This window comes from Ascaphus truei, chromosome 20 (genome assembly GCF_040206685.1).
Source record: "Ascaphus truei isolate aAscTru1 chromosome 20, aAscTru1.hap1, whole genome shotgun sequence".
Classification (NCBI taxonomy): Eukaryota; Metazoa; Chordata; class Amphibia; order Anura; family Ascaphidae; genus Ascaphus; species Ascaphus truei.
This window is the reverse complement of record NC_134502.1, coordinates 14,322,378-14,339,211: the sequence shown is the minus strand read 5'-3', so window position 1 is coordinate 14,339,211 and position 16,834 is coordinate 14,322,378. Positions and strand designations below refer to the sequence as shown.

Genomic DNA, 16,834 nt, shown 5'->3' with positions numbered 1-16,834 from the left:
ACATATTATACCGTACAACCGAACAAAACATTTTTTTTGGGGGAAAAAAAACTAATTTTCCTACCTTGCTTGGTTTAGGCAAAAACAATCTGCTGAGAATAAATGGGAGAAGCGATGGACTGTAACCTTGGTTTCTCTGGTTCTCTATCTTAGGGGCTCCACTGCAATTACTGGCAAAATGTCCTGTCTCTTTTACAATTATAACACTTACTGTCCTTTCTTTTAACCCTATCATGTGACCCCTCTTGGGTCCTATATTTCTCTTCCAGAGCCTTTGCTTTCTTAGCTTCCCTGTAGCTTCCCTGCTCATTTGCTTTCTCTACCACAGCAGCAATTTCTGACAATCTTTTATGCTTCCAACCAATACACATCCTCTACTCTCGTCACAATTTCTGCATGTAAACCTTTCATAAAGGCCACCACTATAAGTGGTCTTGCGCTCGTCTCTACTTCCTAAATACCTCCATATGCCTATATTATTTCCAATAATGTATCGGCAAATTCACTTGCTCTTACCTCCTTATTCACTTGCTGTTTCTTCCTTATTTACTTACTGTTTCTTCCTTATTCACTTGCGTTATGTTAAAAGTAAATGCAGCAGTTATTAAATTGGAAAAATTATATTCTCTGCCTTTATCTCTCTCTGATTGACTTTCTAACATCTACTAATAACACTTTAACAAAAACAAAACCATCTCTGTCACTATTTTTATTCCTTAAATCAACATTCCACACTCGTTCTGTCAACATTCTCCTAGCTTTCCCATGTGTTGGTAGACGGACCTGCATATGCCTGTGCCACAGTGTCAATATCTGATTCTGATTTGTCCTCTGACTTTTCCCTATCCTGTGAATGGTCCCTGGCAGGGGTTAATTCCTGCCTGGAGTCCGTCTCCTCCCCATCCGTACCGATCTGCCTGGCAGGCATGTTAATAGGGAGTGGTCTAGGGACACTGTTTTTTCGGGTTCCCCATGAAGCATAAAGACTTCTTCACTGGAGAATACCACAGAGCCTGTGACATGGAAGGGTTAAGGGGCTCACTGGGGTAAATTGGGCTACTTATGGAGGTGGTAATTGTCCCGGTGCTGTAGGGGCAGAGGGCAAATATGCATTTTGAGAGTGGTGAAAAATTTAAGTTAGCAGCACTTCAAAGGTGCAATTTTGACACACGCTGCAGCACATTCCTTAACAGTTTTAACATATTTCTTATTGTTAGTCTTATACTTTATTTTGTCTGGCTTACTTCCAGACACCATTTTACTTGTTATTACCCATGATTAGCTTATAAAGGAAACTTATCTTAATACACTATAACCTTATCTAAATATCCGTGATATAGGGTCCCAATAGACAGCCCAGTATACAGACAGGACTTTATACTTTAACCCCCTGTTTTACTGTCGGGACTTTCCCATTATACAGACAGGACTCTTTACCTTCTGTTGTTTTTTTTTTTTTTTTTTAAATATATATTTCAATATTTTAGATTGAAAGCAATGAAATTTAGATTTCAAAATTTGACAGCAGACAGGAATCACTTGGCCAGCTTTGTCTGCCCATTTTCCTTTTTTTTTTTTTTTTTTAAATTTGTCGGGATTTTTAACCCGCTTTTTTATTTCTACTAAAATGTGACCCTATATCTTAACAATTTTTAACAAGCGGCACAGCGTTATTTACATGCAATTGATACAAGCCTTATGCACTTTAAGACACACAAATATAGTTTCCTCAGACACACAAGATCGTTTTTTTTTTTTGTTTTTTTTTTTTATTTATTCCCTATTATATTTCAGTTAGTGACTCTAACCCGGACTCACTATATGAGACTTCAAACTCATATAAGCCTCTATATTATTTCAGTCGGGGACTCTCTCTAACCCTGACTCACTATATGAGACTTCTTACTCATATAAGTTTTACCTTAACTCTCGACCAGGAGGTATGACTAAATTTGGGTAGTTTTGGATTCAGGGACACCAGGAGTTTATACGGACAAAATAATATCACGTACTTACCCCAATGGCACTGAATCCCACTTCTGACACCATATGTAAATTAACCGCTTTCCGCCTTATGATGGCGACCCTCTCCTTGGTTCAAGATTCTCCCGGAAGGAACACCCACGATCTATTGTGATGTGCTGGAAACACACACACACACACAACTCTGCTCATTTATGCTGTGTCCAATAACCCTGTCCCCTCCCGACTGTGTTATTAAAGCAGACAATGCAGTATAAATGTAATCGGTCAGTTGGGAAAGCTTGCGAGATGCAGGCATGTAATTTTCTTCAAGTGCCATATTTATGAGTGAATTTATATCTCGAGTTTGATCTGGATGTAGAATAGATTTGTAACTACAATATCTGCTCTCTCATCTCATCAGTCTACATCATCTAATGCAAGAAAGCAACATTCAGTACATCTTTACCTCAATCACAGTGACCACAATTCTGTACTACAGTACAAGTACATATCAACACTTATACTACCTTCTCTACTAACAGAATACTGTGCCCCTTATGCTTTAAACTCTAATGCTGCAGGGACAGAAGAAGCAGCACTGAGAAGCATGCTCCCAGACCAACCCCTCTCAGGCTGCCCAGATCTGCCCCCCCCAGGCTGCCCAGATCTGCCCCCCCCCAGGCTGCCCTGACCCTCCCTTCTCGCACTGCCCTGACCCTCCCTTCTCGCACTGCCCTGACCCTCCCTTCTCGCTCTGCCCTGACCCTCCCTTCTCGCTCTGCCCTGACCCTCCCTTCTCCTGCTGCCCTGACCCTCCCTTCTCGTGCTGCCCTGACCCTCCCCTCTTGCACTGCCCTGACCCTCCCCTCTTGCGCTGCCCTGACCCTCCCCTCTTGCGCTGCCCTGACCCTCCCCTCTCGTGCTGCCCAGACCACCCCCACCACAGCTGCACCAAGCCTGCCCACACCGGCACCCACCCTGCCCCCCACTGCTGCTGCAGAGTTACCCCCTCTCGTAGCCACAGTTCCCCTGCCCAAGCCCCGTGTTACGCACCCTCCTATGCGCCCTACGCATAGGATGGGGGGGATGGTGCTTGATGATGAAGGGGACTGCTGAAAGGGACTGAGTGAGATCAAAGGTGCTGGGGGGGAGATGATGATGATGAGGGGGTTAAATGAGATGGTGATGAGGGGGGCTTAAATGAGATGGTGATGAGGGGGGGTTAAATGAGATGATGATGGGGTGAGGTGATGATGATGAGGGTAGTGGTGGTGGCATGAGAGGAGGATGAAGAGGGTGGTGAGTGGAGGAGGGGGACAAGGGGGGTGAGAGGATGAGTGGGGTTGCGGTCGGAGAATTTATAAACTTGTTCAAACAGTGTGTGGTTTTTAAAATTTTCGCATGTGCAACATAATACCTCAATTTTTACATGGTGTGGCTATTTTCACTTCTAATTCGCCACACCTGTGGCTACATTGAAAAATAGGTTGCCCACCCCTGGTCTAGATCAAGGGATAATTTCCAATCCATGCATCTGCGCGCCCGGGTGTGGACACACCCAGCAGGTACCATTATCCCTACACATGCACCAACTATACACCTCATCTTAGTGGGCAGCGCTGTTCCACACTTGGGTGGGGGACTCTGGGTACACCGTGTTGGGGGAGAAAAAGGTGTGGGGTAAAGGCCCTGCAAGGCGACCGGGAAGTTGCACTATTAGTGTTACAGGTGTGACATTAGTGTTGGGGATTTTATTGTTGTTATGTTCTTTATCTGCATACAGTAAACTATTTTACCTATATACTGTGTATATGGTTACTGTGTATGTGCGTCCTTTGTCAGGGGTTATTCTACACTTAGAATCCTGCACAGGAAGGATTGTGAAGATCGTTCCAGGATACACTTCAGGTTCCCATCAGCGGAGGCAGGGATACATGTGTTACAGTTAGATTAACTTTTGCACATTCAGTATTTCTAAAGACGCTGTGGTTATGTTTAAAAGATGAGTCTGTACGTAAAGCAAGATGCTATGACCGCATGATACAGTATGCAGATATGTTTCAGGAAATGTGATAACAACAGAACAAATATATTTCATGCAAAATTATGCAAGTATAGTGTGGGAGGCAGGAGGAATAGTGGAAATGAAATAAGAGATAGAAAAGTCAAAGGGCTCATACACTAAACTTCAATAAGTGGCTTAATGCACGTTTAATGCCCTTAAAGCACGTTGACCACTATGGTAATGAAACAGTTAAATAGCAGGCACTGCTCTGTTGTTGGTGCAGTGGATGGGTGAAGGTAGTAGTTGTCCCAGGGTTGGGGGTTTAGGCCTTGCCTGAGGTTGTCAGTTGAAGTGAATCCCTTCAAAACCCTAGCACAGGCCTGCACAACATACGGCCCGCGGGCCGCATGCGACCTGCCTGGCCTCTCTGTGCGGCCCGCAATGACTCCGGCCGGGCGCCAGTTAATTAAATAAATAAATAAAAAAAATTAAAAAGTTTTAAAAAAAAGTTTTAAAAAATGGCGGTGATTCATCCACCCAGCCCCCCCCCTCCCTCTCCGCCCCGGGTTTTGCAGTGCGCTGGGGCAGCAGCAGCATGAGGAGGATGCGGCAGCCGTGAGTATTTTTTTTTTCAATAGCAGCAGAGCATGCCTGGGGTGGGGATTAGTACCGGGGAGAGAGGATGTGCTGATCTAAGAGAGGTGTGTGTGTGTGTGTGTGTGTGTGTGTGTGTGTGTGTGTGTGTGTGTGTGTGTGTGTGTGTGTGTGTGTGTGTGTGTGTGTGTGTGTGTGTGTGTGTGTGTAAAACGGGCTGGTGGGGGTTGGGTGTGTAAAATGGGCTGGTGGGGGGGGTGAGTGTGAAAATTGGACTTGTGAAAAACGGGCTTGTGAAAAACGGGCTGGTGGGGGGTGGGTGTGAAAAACAGGCTGGTGGTGGGGGGGGGGTGAAAAACGGGCTGGTGGGGTTTGGGTGTGAAAAATGGGCTGGTGGGGGGTGGGTTGCTGACATGTGAGGGGGGGCTGGCCTGCTGACATGTGAGGGGGGGTGGGCTGCAGACATGTGAGGGGAGGGTGGGCTGCTGACATGTGAGGGGGGGGGCTGCTGACATGTGAGGGGGGGCTGCTGACATGTGAGGGGGTTGGGCTGCTGTCATGTGAGGGGCAGGGGGGAAGTGATGTGAGGGGAGAGAGTGTCATATTGAGGGGAGGAGGAGAGTGTGTCATATTGAGGGGAGGGGGAGAGTGTGTCATATTGAGGGGAGGGGAAGAGTGTGTCATATTGAGGGGAGGGGGAAAGAGTTTCATATTGAGGGGAGGGGGTATCATTTAGGGGAGGGGGAGAGAGTGTCATATTGAGGGAAGAGAGACATGGGGGTGATGTTGACTTGTGGGGGGGGGATGCTGACTTGGGGGGTGAAGACATGGAATGGGCTGGGGGGATGTGGAGGGGGTATTGTGTGTTTGATGTGGAGGGGGGTATTGTGTGTTTGATGTGGAGGGGGGTATTGTGTGTTTGACGTGGAGGGCGCTATTGTGTGGGTGAGGGGAAGAGATGGGGGATAGATGGGGTGAGGGGGATAGATGGGGAGTATCGTAAAGAATAACTTCATGACAGAACGCTCGCCAGATATTTGCTGATGGAGGATAGCCGGTGCAAGAGGGAGAGTACTGCTGAGCAAGTAAATGAGAAGACACAGAGAGTCTTCCACAGATCCCTTCTATCACTGCACAGCCAGGCTATAATGAATTAGGAAGGAGGTCTTTATTATTTTGCCCATAAGGCTTTTATTGACAACCGCTCACCCTCCCATTTGGGTGCAGTTGCTTTCTGTATCCCTTACAGTTTCTGTGAGTATAGTAAAGGTTGATAGTGAGGGTTCTGGGGAGATATGAGGATGATAATGATGATGAGAGGTGCTGGAGGAGAGATGATGATGATGATGATGATGATGATGATGATGATGATGATGATGATGATGATGATGATGATGATGATGGTGGTGATGATGATGATGATGATGATGATGATGATGATGATGATGATGATGATGATGATGATGATGATGATGATTTAACCCGTGCGGCCCAAAAATGTTTTCCTTGGCGCAGTTCGGCCCTTCTCACTTTACGAGTTGGGCAGGGCTGCCCTAGCAGGTACAACTGTTAAGGTAATGAAGAGGTTAACCCCTCCCGCTACCCAACCGCAATGCCTAAACACCACCCTGGGGTAACTACTACCTTCATCCACCCCTTGTACCAACAACAGGAATGGGTAAAAGTGCTATTAACCAAAGATGGCTAGTAGTGCTTTTCCCCATTCAAAAATAACATTACAGTACAATACATTAAAATAAATTCCACCCCCTTTCCCCCCTAACACATTCAGTACTGTAATAGGAAAAATTACTGTTATCCAGATATGGATAATAGTGCATTTTCCCATTCAAAATAAAACCAGCAAGCATAAAGTAAATAAAAGTTCTAATTACCCATGCCAGGAAGAAGACCCTCCTCATCTTCCTCCCTGTACTATTAATAGTATTACAAGCTTCGGCTTTGGAGAAAGTACAATCCACTGTAACAATGAGGGAGGTTCGTGCCTGTGGATCCGACCCCGCCCAACATTAATCCTCTACTTTACTGCAGCTTTTCACAGCAGGAAATAGAAATCTGGCTTCATGTGTGGTTTCCCCATAGTTCTAAATCCATACTGGTTGTACTGGTTGAGTCTTTGATCAACTGCTAACCTCCTGGGTTATATACCCCTCCAGATTTGGGATGACTGTGGTTTGAGTTTAACACTCCCTATGTGTATGTAACGCTTAGCTCACCACAAACGAGATGCGACCACGGGACTGAGGTAGGGATTGGTATAGAACGCCGACCACAACCGCGAGGTGTAGAGGTGTCTGCAGGCTTATTATGGGGGAGCTTGGATTTAATGATATCAAGGTCTGGTTCGACCTAAATTGAAGACCAGCATTAAACATAGGAATACAAGATGACCGCAGCCCAGGACTACAAACGTTAACAGAGTTTGGTGAAATGTTGACAGGGGAGGGAGTTTGTTAAGTGGAGAGGGAGGTAAGAAAAGCCATGGCCATTTCCCCAGCAGGTTGTTGAGTGGAGACAGAGAGTGGGAGTTGAAAGGCCTATGACTCACCCATTGCCTGAGTTGTTGAGTGGAGAAGGTGGAATGGGGAATTACAACCCTGCAAACATTATAAACAAAACAATGATACCATTGGAATCCTATTATTACACATACACCCACAGGTCTTTATTAGTATAATTTGGTTTCAGATGATGTTCTTGATAGACCCCTCAGAGACATTGAACTATATTCTGATTTTCTGATTCAGTATGTCTGTGTACTAAGGAGTATTAGGGCTCTGTCGGGGTAGTATTAAGAAAGTTTGATAAATGTTTTCATGCAATACTTGTTATCTCCTAATTGTATTTTTGTTTATAATTCTTGTTATAATTTCAGTTCCATGGATCCATATAATCACAGTCCACATCTATAACTAATGCTAGAGGAGAATAAGAGTGTTGAAATAAATTAATTGAGACATGTTTCCCTTAATGTAAATGTACTGTAACTGCAAAATTACAGTTTAAAAGAGGAATCTTTACTGCATCTACTGTATCTTGCATTAAATATGTTATTGTTACCGTTTTTAACACAGCCCAATTGAAGTGACCTATTATATTTTATCTCATGCTACTTAAAATATGTTTGTAGCCTTATACTGATACATTTCCACAGGGCTCCTTGAATCTCCTTGTTCCTCAGTGTATAGATGATGGGATTGAATAATGGGGTGACGACTGTGTACAGAAGTGAAGTAATTTTCTTTACAGTAAATGACTGTCCTTTGGATGGAACCACATATTTAGCAATTAGTGTCCAATAATATATACACACAATGGCCAGATGAGAGCTGCAGGTGGAGAAGGCTTTCTGTCTCCCAGTGGTGGAGGAGATCCTGAGTATGGTCAAGGAGATACTGACATAAGTCACAATGATGAAGATGAATGGGAAGATAAGGAAAGGGATTCCTAGAACAAACACTACTTTTTCCACAATGAATTTTTCTGAGCAAGAATGTTCTAAGAGAGGGGCCATGTCACAGAAGAAATGGTCAATAACATTGGGGTTACATAACTGAAATGAACAAATCAATAAAACTATACTTAGTGTTGCCATAAAAGCTAAGAACCAAGACCAGAAAACCATTTGGTAGCAGAGATTGAAGTCCATAATAGAAGAGTAACGCAAGGGGTTGCAGATGGCCAGGTATCTATCATAAGACATCACTGTAAGTAGGAAGCATTCAGCACCTACTGAAGCACCAAATAGGAAATATTGAGTGATGCAGCCAACGACAGAGATAACACCCCCTTCTGCCATTATTACGTATAGCATATTAGGCACAACATCTGTAATTAGCAAGATGTCAGACAGGGACAGGTGACTGAGAAAGAAGTACATGGGCGTACGGAGCTGGTGACTGGTTAACACCAAGACAATTATGAGGAAATTTCCAGCTAAGGTGAAAATGTATAACAGAAGGATGACACAGAAGAGTAAACTCCTGAAGTTGTGAATGGCTGGAAATCCCAGAAGCAGAAATTCTGTAACTATGGTCTGATTCTCCCGCAGCATTGTTGGATGATGTGCAAACGAAGATTTTCATATTAAATATCAGTGCTCATGCTGGAAGAAGAAAGCGTTAATTGAGACTCATAATACAGTACATTTAAGAAATAAAGCCACTGATATATTAATGGTACAGAAAGTACAGTGTGTATTATTTAATTTTTATATTTTAATATATATATAATATATTAATATAATATATATAAAAAACTGATTAAAATAACAGATTAAAGATACAGATACAGCCTTTTGCTTCTATCAGCCTCGATGGATGCTCTATTAGTGCGCTATGTAGCAAGTAGTGCAGGTCTGCGGCATGCTGTATCTGTTTTGTCTGGATTTATTTAGTGGTCAGACGGAATTATTATTTGTGTTGTTGCAGTTTAGTGCATGTCCAGCAGATGGCAGACTGAATATATTTGCCTATGGGACTCTGAATGACTGTACAGTGCAGTTCAATGTCTGAAGCAGGCATCTAAATGCCTAGATAAAATGTATGTATGTTTCTTTTTTTAATGACCTTGTATTGTCAATACTGTATCTACTGTTGGTGTTTCAATTTTATTCAAAATCTTTGTATTTAACATTAACTTAATTTCTGAGTGTTGCATGGGACATGCCATAATGGCAACTCCCTTTAGCAGAAGACCAGATTGCAGTAATGCATATATGATATACTCCGCAATTGAATTCGGGACAGATAAGAAGGCAACTCTATCTGAGATCTATGAGTATATTATTAACAAGTACAAATACTTAATAAATTCACCAAACCAGCAAGGGTGGAAGAATTCTATAAGACACAACTTAAGTTTGAATGATTGCTTTATTAGAACACCTCTGTATCTCAGCATGAAAGGGGGTTGCTGGTCACTGCACCCATCATGGGCGGGTATGTTCGATCGTGGCAACTTCCGAAGGAGAAAGATATCGAACCGGACAAAGACAACTTCCTGAGCCTGTCCCCCCAATTTGCCACCACCCGCTTATCTGCTCCAGCCTGAGTGCCTGCCTCAATACCAATACATTACAAGTACGGACCAACCAACAATGAAAACAGATGAACCTACATTCCAGCTACCTGCTCCAACCTGAATACCTGCCTCAACCTGATTGTATGTCTCCATCTGTCTACCTGTCCCAATATCATTATAAGCAAGGACCAAACATGAACCTGCATCCCAACTACATGATTGACTCGGTCACCTACGCACAGAGTACCCCTGGCACCAACAGTTGGTCACTGCCACCCAATTGGCAAGGTTTATAATCAAGGCAAATATACTGTAACTGTCATTCCCACTACCGTATGCGTGCCATAGGTCATAGATATTTAACACAATATTATTTAAAAATTATATTACAGAAATTAAAGTGTCAAATCGACAGCCAGAAGAGGATGTTGTTGGAAGTCTAAAACCATTACCATGAAGACACTTTTATACTACAGTATATCATGCTATATTTGTTACAGGTACAGTACTTTCATTTTTTACTTTTATACTACTAGCTTTTGTAGAGAATTCATATATAAATAACACGAAGGCATATACTGTACATTATTCACGCACTTAAAACTACCAGGGGGGAATTCACTAAATGAAAGGGTGCCAATTAACACTGCATTGCAAATGCCACTGTATGTTTTCACCCCCCCCCCCACCTTTCTTCAACTCCCCCAGGCCACCAAATTCCTCTCTCCAAACATGCTGGCTTTGGCTCACAGAATTAGAAAAACTGAGCTCTGCCTGCCTTCTCTTAAATTTAATTTACTGTTGAATGACACACATAGCCATTGGGTTCCATACCCACGCATGTACACCGAGAGAAAGCACGCAAGCCCTGCATTTAGCATTTCAATTATTTGATGTATAATGCGACAAACGTTAAAAAAAATTAAGGGGAGAGAGTCATTTTGGGCCCATAGATTAGTCATATACTGGATAACTTAAACAAAGACATATCATTTTTGCCATTGACATTGGCAGAGGGTGATTAGGACACGCTGTTGACTGGCAATTTCCAAACAGTACAATAGGCAAAGCCTTCTCACCCGTCCCCCACTTTGCAAGATGGATTCCTGTGAATGTCAATTTAAGGAACATGGGGGCTTAAAAAAAAGTGTAAGAAGCCAAAGTGTTAGGAGTTTTGCAACACTTCCAATGAAACTTTGAAATTTAATGACGTGTATGCATTTCAACCAGGTCCCATAGCGACACGCATGTGCCGCATATTACTGAATGTGTGATTATTAATACGTATTAATACTTAAAATTCACTCTTTACTGTACAAGAGTCAGTCAGGTCAAAGAAGATGAAGATGAATAAAAGAAAAACATTGTAAATTTGGACGAGCGTAGGCCTTTGTATTATTGCATTATTCATTTAACCTTTGTTAGCATTAGCAACTAAAAAATGTCCCTCTAAAACTACTTTTTGGTGTTTCCAGATGTTTACTTTAACATTTAATTTCAATACCATTACATACATATCAATACATATATTTTGCCTCTGTGTTTACCATGGAGGAATCAATTGCAATAGTAGTGCCGCAGGAGGATGCCACAACCTCTTTATTAATGAACAATTGGTTAAGTGAGGAAGACGTTCCTAGACAGCTTAATAATATTAAAGTAAATAAGGCACCTGGACCCAATGCATTCATCCAATTGTTCTTAAGGTGTTAAGTTTAGTGATAGCCAAACATTACATTTAATATTCAAAGACTAAATTTCCACAGGTTCAGTACCACAAGATTGACATAAAGCAGATGTGGTGCATATATATTTAAAAAGGAATGGGAATTCCAGACCTGTACGCCTGACATCAATAGTGAGGAAGCTAATTGAAGGTTTAATACAGGATAATATTCAGGAATACATAATGGAAAAATGTTTAATTAGTAATCATCAGCATGGATTTATGATGGATAGATCAAACCAAACTAACCTTATTAGTTTCTTTGAGGAGGTAAGTAGGAATTTAGACCAGGCTAATGTAGTTGATGTGATCTACTTAGACGTTGCAAGACTTTTTATATGGTTCCACACAAGAGGTTAATGGGGGAAAAAAGCAAATTGGCTGGAGCTGATAAGCTGGGGGTGTCAAATTGTAAACATATATGCACCTACTGTAGATTGAAAACAGATTCTTAGATAATATATGAGCTTTGGTGTGGGGTGGGGTAGGTTGTGGGAGTGTAGGGGTATAGTAGTTATAGATAATTTTTTTCCATTGATTATTGTATTTATATTGTTTAATGTCAATCAAACGTAATAAAAAGATTAAAAAAAATAAAAATAATGCAAACTGGACTCTAAAATTTTTAAAATATTTGCACCTGGATTGAAAACTAATTGAAGGAGAGACAACAGAGAGTTTTCATAAATGAAACTTTTTAAGGTTGGGCTACAGTTGTGAGTCGAGTGCCTCAGGAATCGGTACCGGGACAAGAGAAAGGGATGGGGGAGCACTGGTGGAATATTAGAGTAAGGTACAATTTGGTTCAGGTGTGTGGGACTCTGAAACACTCAAAGTGGATTTCTTAAATCTAAAATAGTTTTAAACACTCACACGGCCTTGTGCAAATGCTTGCGCATCAAGGTATCTTTTACGTCCTCACTTCTGGATTCGATCTCTGCTTCTCGTCTGGGCTCTTCCTTTCTTCCTTCTTTAATGTGATGTCACCTTCTTTGTCTTGTGGGTTCAAACTCCGCCTCTCGTCTGTGCTTTTCCTCTCCTTCTTCCTTGGTATGAGATCACCCTCGGAATAAAAGCATATATATATGAACGAAAATATGAACACAAAATAGGTGTAAGGGAACAATAATAACCAGAGGTTGAAGACTTAAAACCTTAAAATTTAAAGTTTAAAAAACTCACACGGGCATGTGTGGGTGCACTCAGAGGGGTGGTGTTTTTGGACTTCCAGGCGCAGTCCCACTGCTCCAAGAATATTGAGTGACAAGTGATAAGGGAAAAGCAAAAATTCTATCGAAGAAATTACTCACACGGCCAAGTGTGAGTGCACACTTGGAATGGTATCTTTGAAAGGTTCCTTCTATCCTCCCCAGATAGCGAATGGTGGCAGCCTCAGATGTAGCTTTCTCTCTCCCAGAATGATCAAAAAAGTAATAAGTCCATGAAGTCAAAGCTAAACGACTTTATTGGGAAATAAATAAATAAAAGTGGACAACAAACACGCCGCTTACTCAACTAGTGAGCTGCGGTGTGTGGTTAGACTAACTACGGGACACGGGAAGTACAGAGCTCTATCTATTTTGTAACTATGTAACTATGTAAAACCATTACATACAGCGTGGCACTGTGGGTTATCGGACTGTGAGAAACTGAATGGAAATAAGTGACGGGATACATTGCGTTTTGATTTTTAAGACACAATATTGCCTACTTGCGTTTCTGACGGAATTGCAAACAATGCTGAAAACCATGTTCAGCCCTCTCTCACATTGCGTGCAAACGTGTGCAAACATTGAATCCGTGCAGTTCAGGGGAGGGGCCAGCAAGAGCACCGCGAGGGCATAGCGACCGACCATAGCACTATATTGGTAGGGACAATAAAACGGAGAACATAGTAGATGAGGTTGAAAAAAGACAAACAGTATGTACATTAAATTCAACCTATGATAAGTTTAGACGACAGATATTTATCCTATATTTATTTTTACAGTATATTGTTCCAAATGAAGGTGAACAACCCTCCTCCTCCCCCCATGAAACATTATCAAATGATGTCTCATAAAGGGAAAAATAAATGTCATCCTTACTTCAATAACTGCAATCAGATTTCTGTGAGTGTGCATCTAATGATAAGTAAACAAAAGAAAAGTTTATTATTTTAACTTTTACAGGTTTTTTTGATCTTTTATTCATGTTTTTTTCCCCATATAATGCCCCTGAATTGATCTATGTCCCTATGGATATACATACATTCAGGGACACTGAATGGGTGTATTCTATGTGAGTTTTTTGATGGAAATGCATTGTTTTGTATGCTCTTGTATTGCCCCTGTATGTTATGTTTATATATATGGACAGACATACAGGGATAATAATTGATTGATTTGCTAATGTTGATGTTTATTTTATGTATTTCAAATGTATTTAGCTGCTTTATTTCTACATTGTTGTGTGTGTAATGTAATTTGTATTTAGTTCAATGTCATTTTTATTGCTCTTTGCAGGAGTATATTTCAGGGTCTTGCTTTTGAATAATGGCTTATTTCTGGTAGTTAGATTTGAATGATGGTGGTTACTTTGAGTTAGAATTATTTTCTCATGTGTTTGTATTTAGGAATTGAATAGTGAATTGTATAATTGATTCGGATTGTATTGTAATTGATGTAGGAAATTGATTGACCGTAGCGGTATTAACCGCTAAGGTAATGAAAGGTTAAGTCCACATGCGACCCCCCCGCAAGCCCTAAACAACCACCGAGGGCCAAATACCCCCTTCACCCACCCCCGCTACCCACAATAAACCTGGCACGGCTGGTTAACCCCTTCATTGCCTTAGCGGTTAGCCGCTAAGGTAATGAAGTGGGCTTTAAATGCATTTTTCCTGCCTCGGATGCATGCCGGGGGGCTCCGGTGCTGGTGTTAATGGGTATCAGCTCCGGAGACCCCCGGCATCAATCCCAGGCAGGAAAAAGGCCTGATTTTTTGTAAGTGCCGTTCCGCCGCTCATCCGCAGCCTCTCCCCAGTAACTTGCCAACTTTTTGGGCCGAGATGGATTGCCGTGAAAATCTCAATTCTAGAGCGGCGAGTAGCGGCGCAAAGCTACTCGCCACTACTAGAATTGAGCGGGTTTCAAAACATGGCTAGTTGCAGCGCATAGTGCCTTTTCGCCGCGCCGATGGCAGAAAAAAAAAACACCAACAAACTTGGCGTTTTTTTTGCTTTTCGCCAAGTTTTCGGGGCTTACTGAATCGTGCTATGCATTTTTGGCGCAAAACGGGCAAAAAGTGACTTTGCGCCGCTTACTGCATGAGGCCCTTTGAGTGTTTAATCTTAAGCAATGATACTTTTTGTATGAAGAAAGCATTTAATTAGGGAACAATTTATAAACCTGACTCCAAACACACCCACTTATGCTCAAATTGATTTTTACTGTAACTTTTCATTTATGTTCTTTTTTTCTGCTACAATTAAATTTGATGGTTTTTCGTTTTATTGCTGATTAGCTACAGTATTGCCTCACTACAATTTTTCTTTAGATAAATAATTTGTAACAATGGGGCATTACAATGTTTCCCAAGCTGCAAAACTGGTTCTGTTATGCAATGGGATATATCATTTGCCAAATCTGGTGCAGTTTTTGCACAAGTTTTATAACCCCGATAAACAATATACCAAGAGAATAATTTCCAGCTGCAACACAAGGTGCAAAAAAAAAAAATCTATTTCCCTTTTGACTACCCCACAATAAAATACTATTATTCAACCGATCCTAAGTTTCCTACATCTAACTATCTTGGGTAATATTTCTCCCATGCTATTCACATAGATGCAAATAGAAAAGCATTACTATTCATAAAAATGATTAAGCGGACTGAGCCATCAACAGTTAACCATCTATGTAGCATTGTTACTCATTTGTATATGAGTACTTAACACCCAACTCTGAAATAGAACAGTTTACTTACTATAGTATTGTTATTTCATTTCCAGTTCTTTCTTTTGCTCAAAATAATAGAAATAATATTTCTCAGTAGTAAACTTTTAAAACTCAAAAACGTGTGTTCGTAGGAAGAGAAATGTGCAGATAATATGAGTTTTCTACCCAATTGAAGTGCAGCCTTTTCCGGTATGAGTTTCTGTATTAAAAGTGTGCTGCTTCTCTGACCTTTTATACACGTTCACAAGAGAGAATTGAGAAATGAAAATTCCACATGGACTCATTAGGAAGTGGTTTCTAGTGAATAGCAAATTATGACGTATAACAACGGGATAAATTAAACAGATATGTACAGTATGTGTTTATATGTATATGTTTATTTACATAGCAACACCAATGTGTTAGACTAGGGACAGAATTTGGAGATAATTTACAAAGTTACACAAGAGTGCTAAACAGAGAGTTAGCTGAAAGGAATTAGGGAATAGCTGCCCCACAGAGCTAACAATCTACATTTAAAAATTATAAAGTTACAGGATACAATCAAAGCAAGTGCAGTTGAGAACATAATTGAGGGGACAAATCAGTGTATGAGAAGTGAGAGTAATCATCTGAGGCTTCAATTAACCAGGTTCTTTATTGAGGAGATGAGATTTCAGGTGTGGCAAGAAAATGGGGGGAAGGGAAACGGATTTGTTAATGTTGGGACGAGAGGGAATTCCATAATTAGGGTGCTAAAACTGAAAAATGTTTGAGATGTGAGAGAAATGTAGAGACAAATGGAGCAAAGAGGAGACATCCTTCAGCAATGTAAGGGATGAGTAGGTGCATAGCTGGAGATTAGAGTGGGGATGTAATATGTAGTACAAGAATATAGATAATTAAAGAAGAGAAGTAAAATGTTATAGTCAATATGGAGTCTAAATGGAATTCAAGTGATTCGGAATTCATGTCGTCTCTTAGAATCCATTTTTTCCCCCCCAGACTATTCAGGCTGAACTAAGAAAGAATGTGTAATATAAGAAAAATACATTTAAGGGTAATAATTGATTTTTAGGATATTTGGAATACCGGTAAGTGAAATGTTTTTAGTACATTTTGGATACAAGATGAAGTCTGTCCAAGGCTAAGTAAGATAAGAGCAAGATAAGCTTTGTGCCCAGACTTTTCCACGGATTGTTTAATTGTATTATTGTGTCAAGAGTTAGCCTTCGACTGCAGTGGATCCCATTGGCAGGAAAACAGGGGGCGTGGTATGGGTCAGAGGCAGGCGGCAGATAGCGTAGTCAGGGTCACAAGCAGAGGTCAGCAACGAGAAGACAGGAACAGGACAATAGCAATAGCACAGCAGTAAACACAAGAACTTAGCAAGAGCTGAGGAACCAGTATTAACAGGCACTGACAGACAGGAAGAGGAAGTTTATATAGGCAGGCTGAGAGTAGAGCACAGGTGCAGAGGTGTCAGGTTACAGGGTCTGGAATGTTCCTTAGCAGAGCAGCAGCAATCCCGGTGGCAAGTATAGGCACTGCAGGCTAGTACAAGATATTGAGAGTGTGGCAGCA

General features: G+C 41.4%; 1 protein-coding gene across 1 annotated transcript; it reads right to left on the bottom strand.

The window, feature by feature from the left end:
- Positions 1–7,264: 7,264 nt before the first annotated feature.
- LOC142471356 (olfactory receptor 1J4-like) lies at positions 7,265–8,663 on the bottom strand. The gene has a single exon (XM_075578171.1). The coding sequence runs from the start codon at positions 8,637–8,639 to the stop codon at positions 7,695–7,697; it is 945 nt and encodes a 314-aa protein (XP_075434286.1). The 5' UTR covers positions 8,640–8,663; the 3' UTR covers positions 7,265–7,694.
- Between the last annotated feature and the right edge of the window lie 8,171 nt (positions 8,664–16,834).

Excerpts from the sequence above, each read along its gene's own strand:
- LOC142471356 (XM_075578171.1), bottom strand. The coding sequence starts at position 8,639 with ATGCTGCGGGAGAATCAGACCATAGTTACAGAATTTCTGCTTCTGGGA.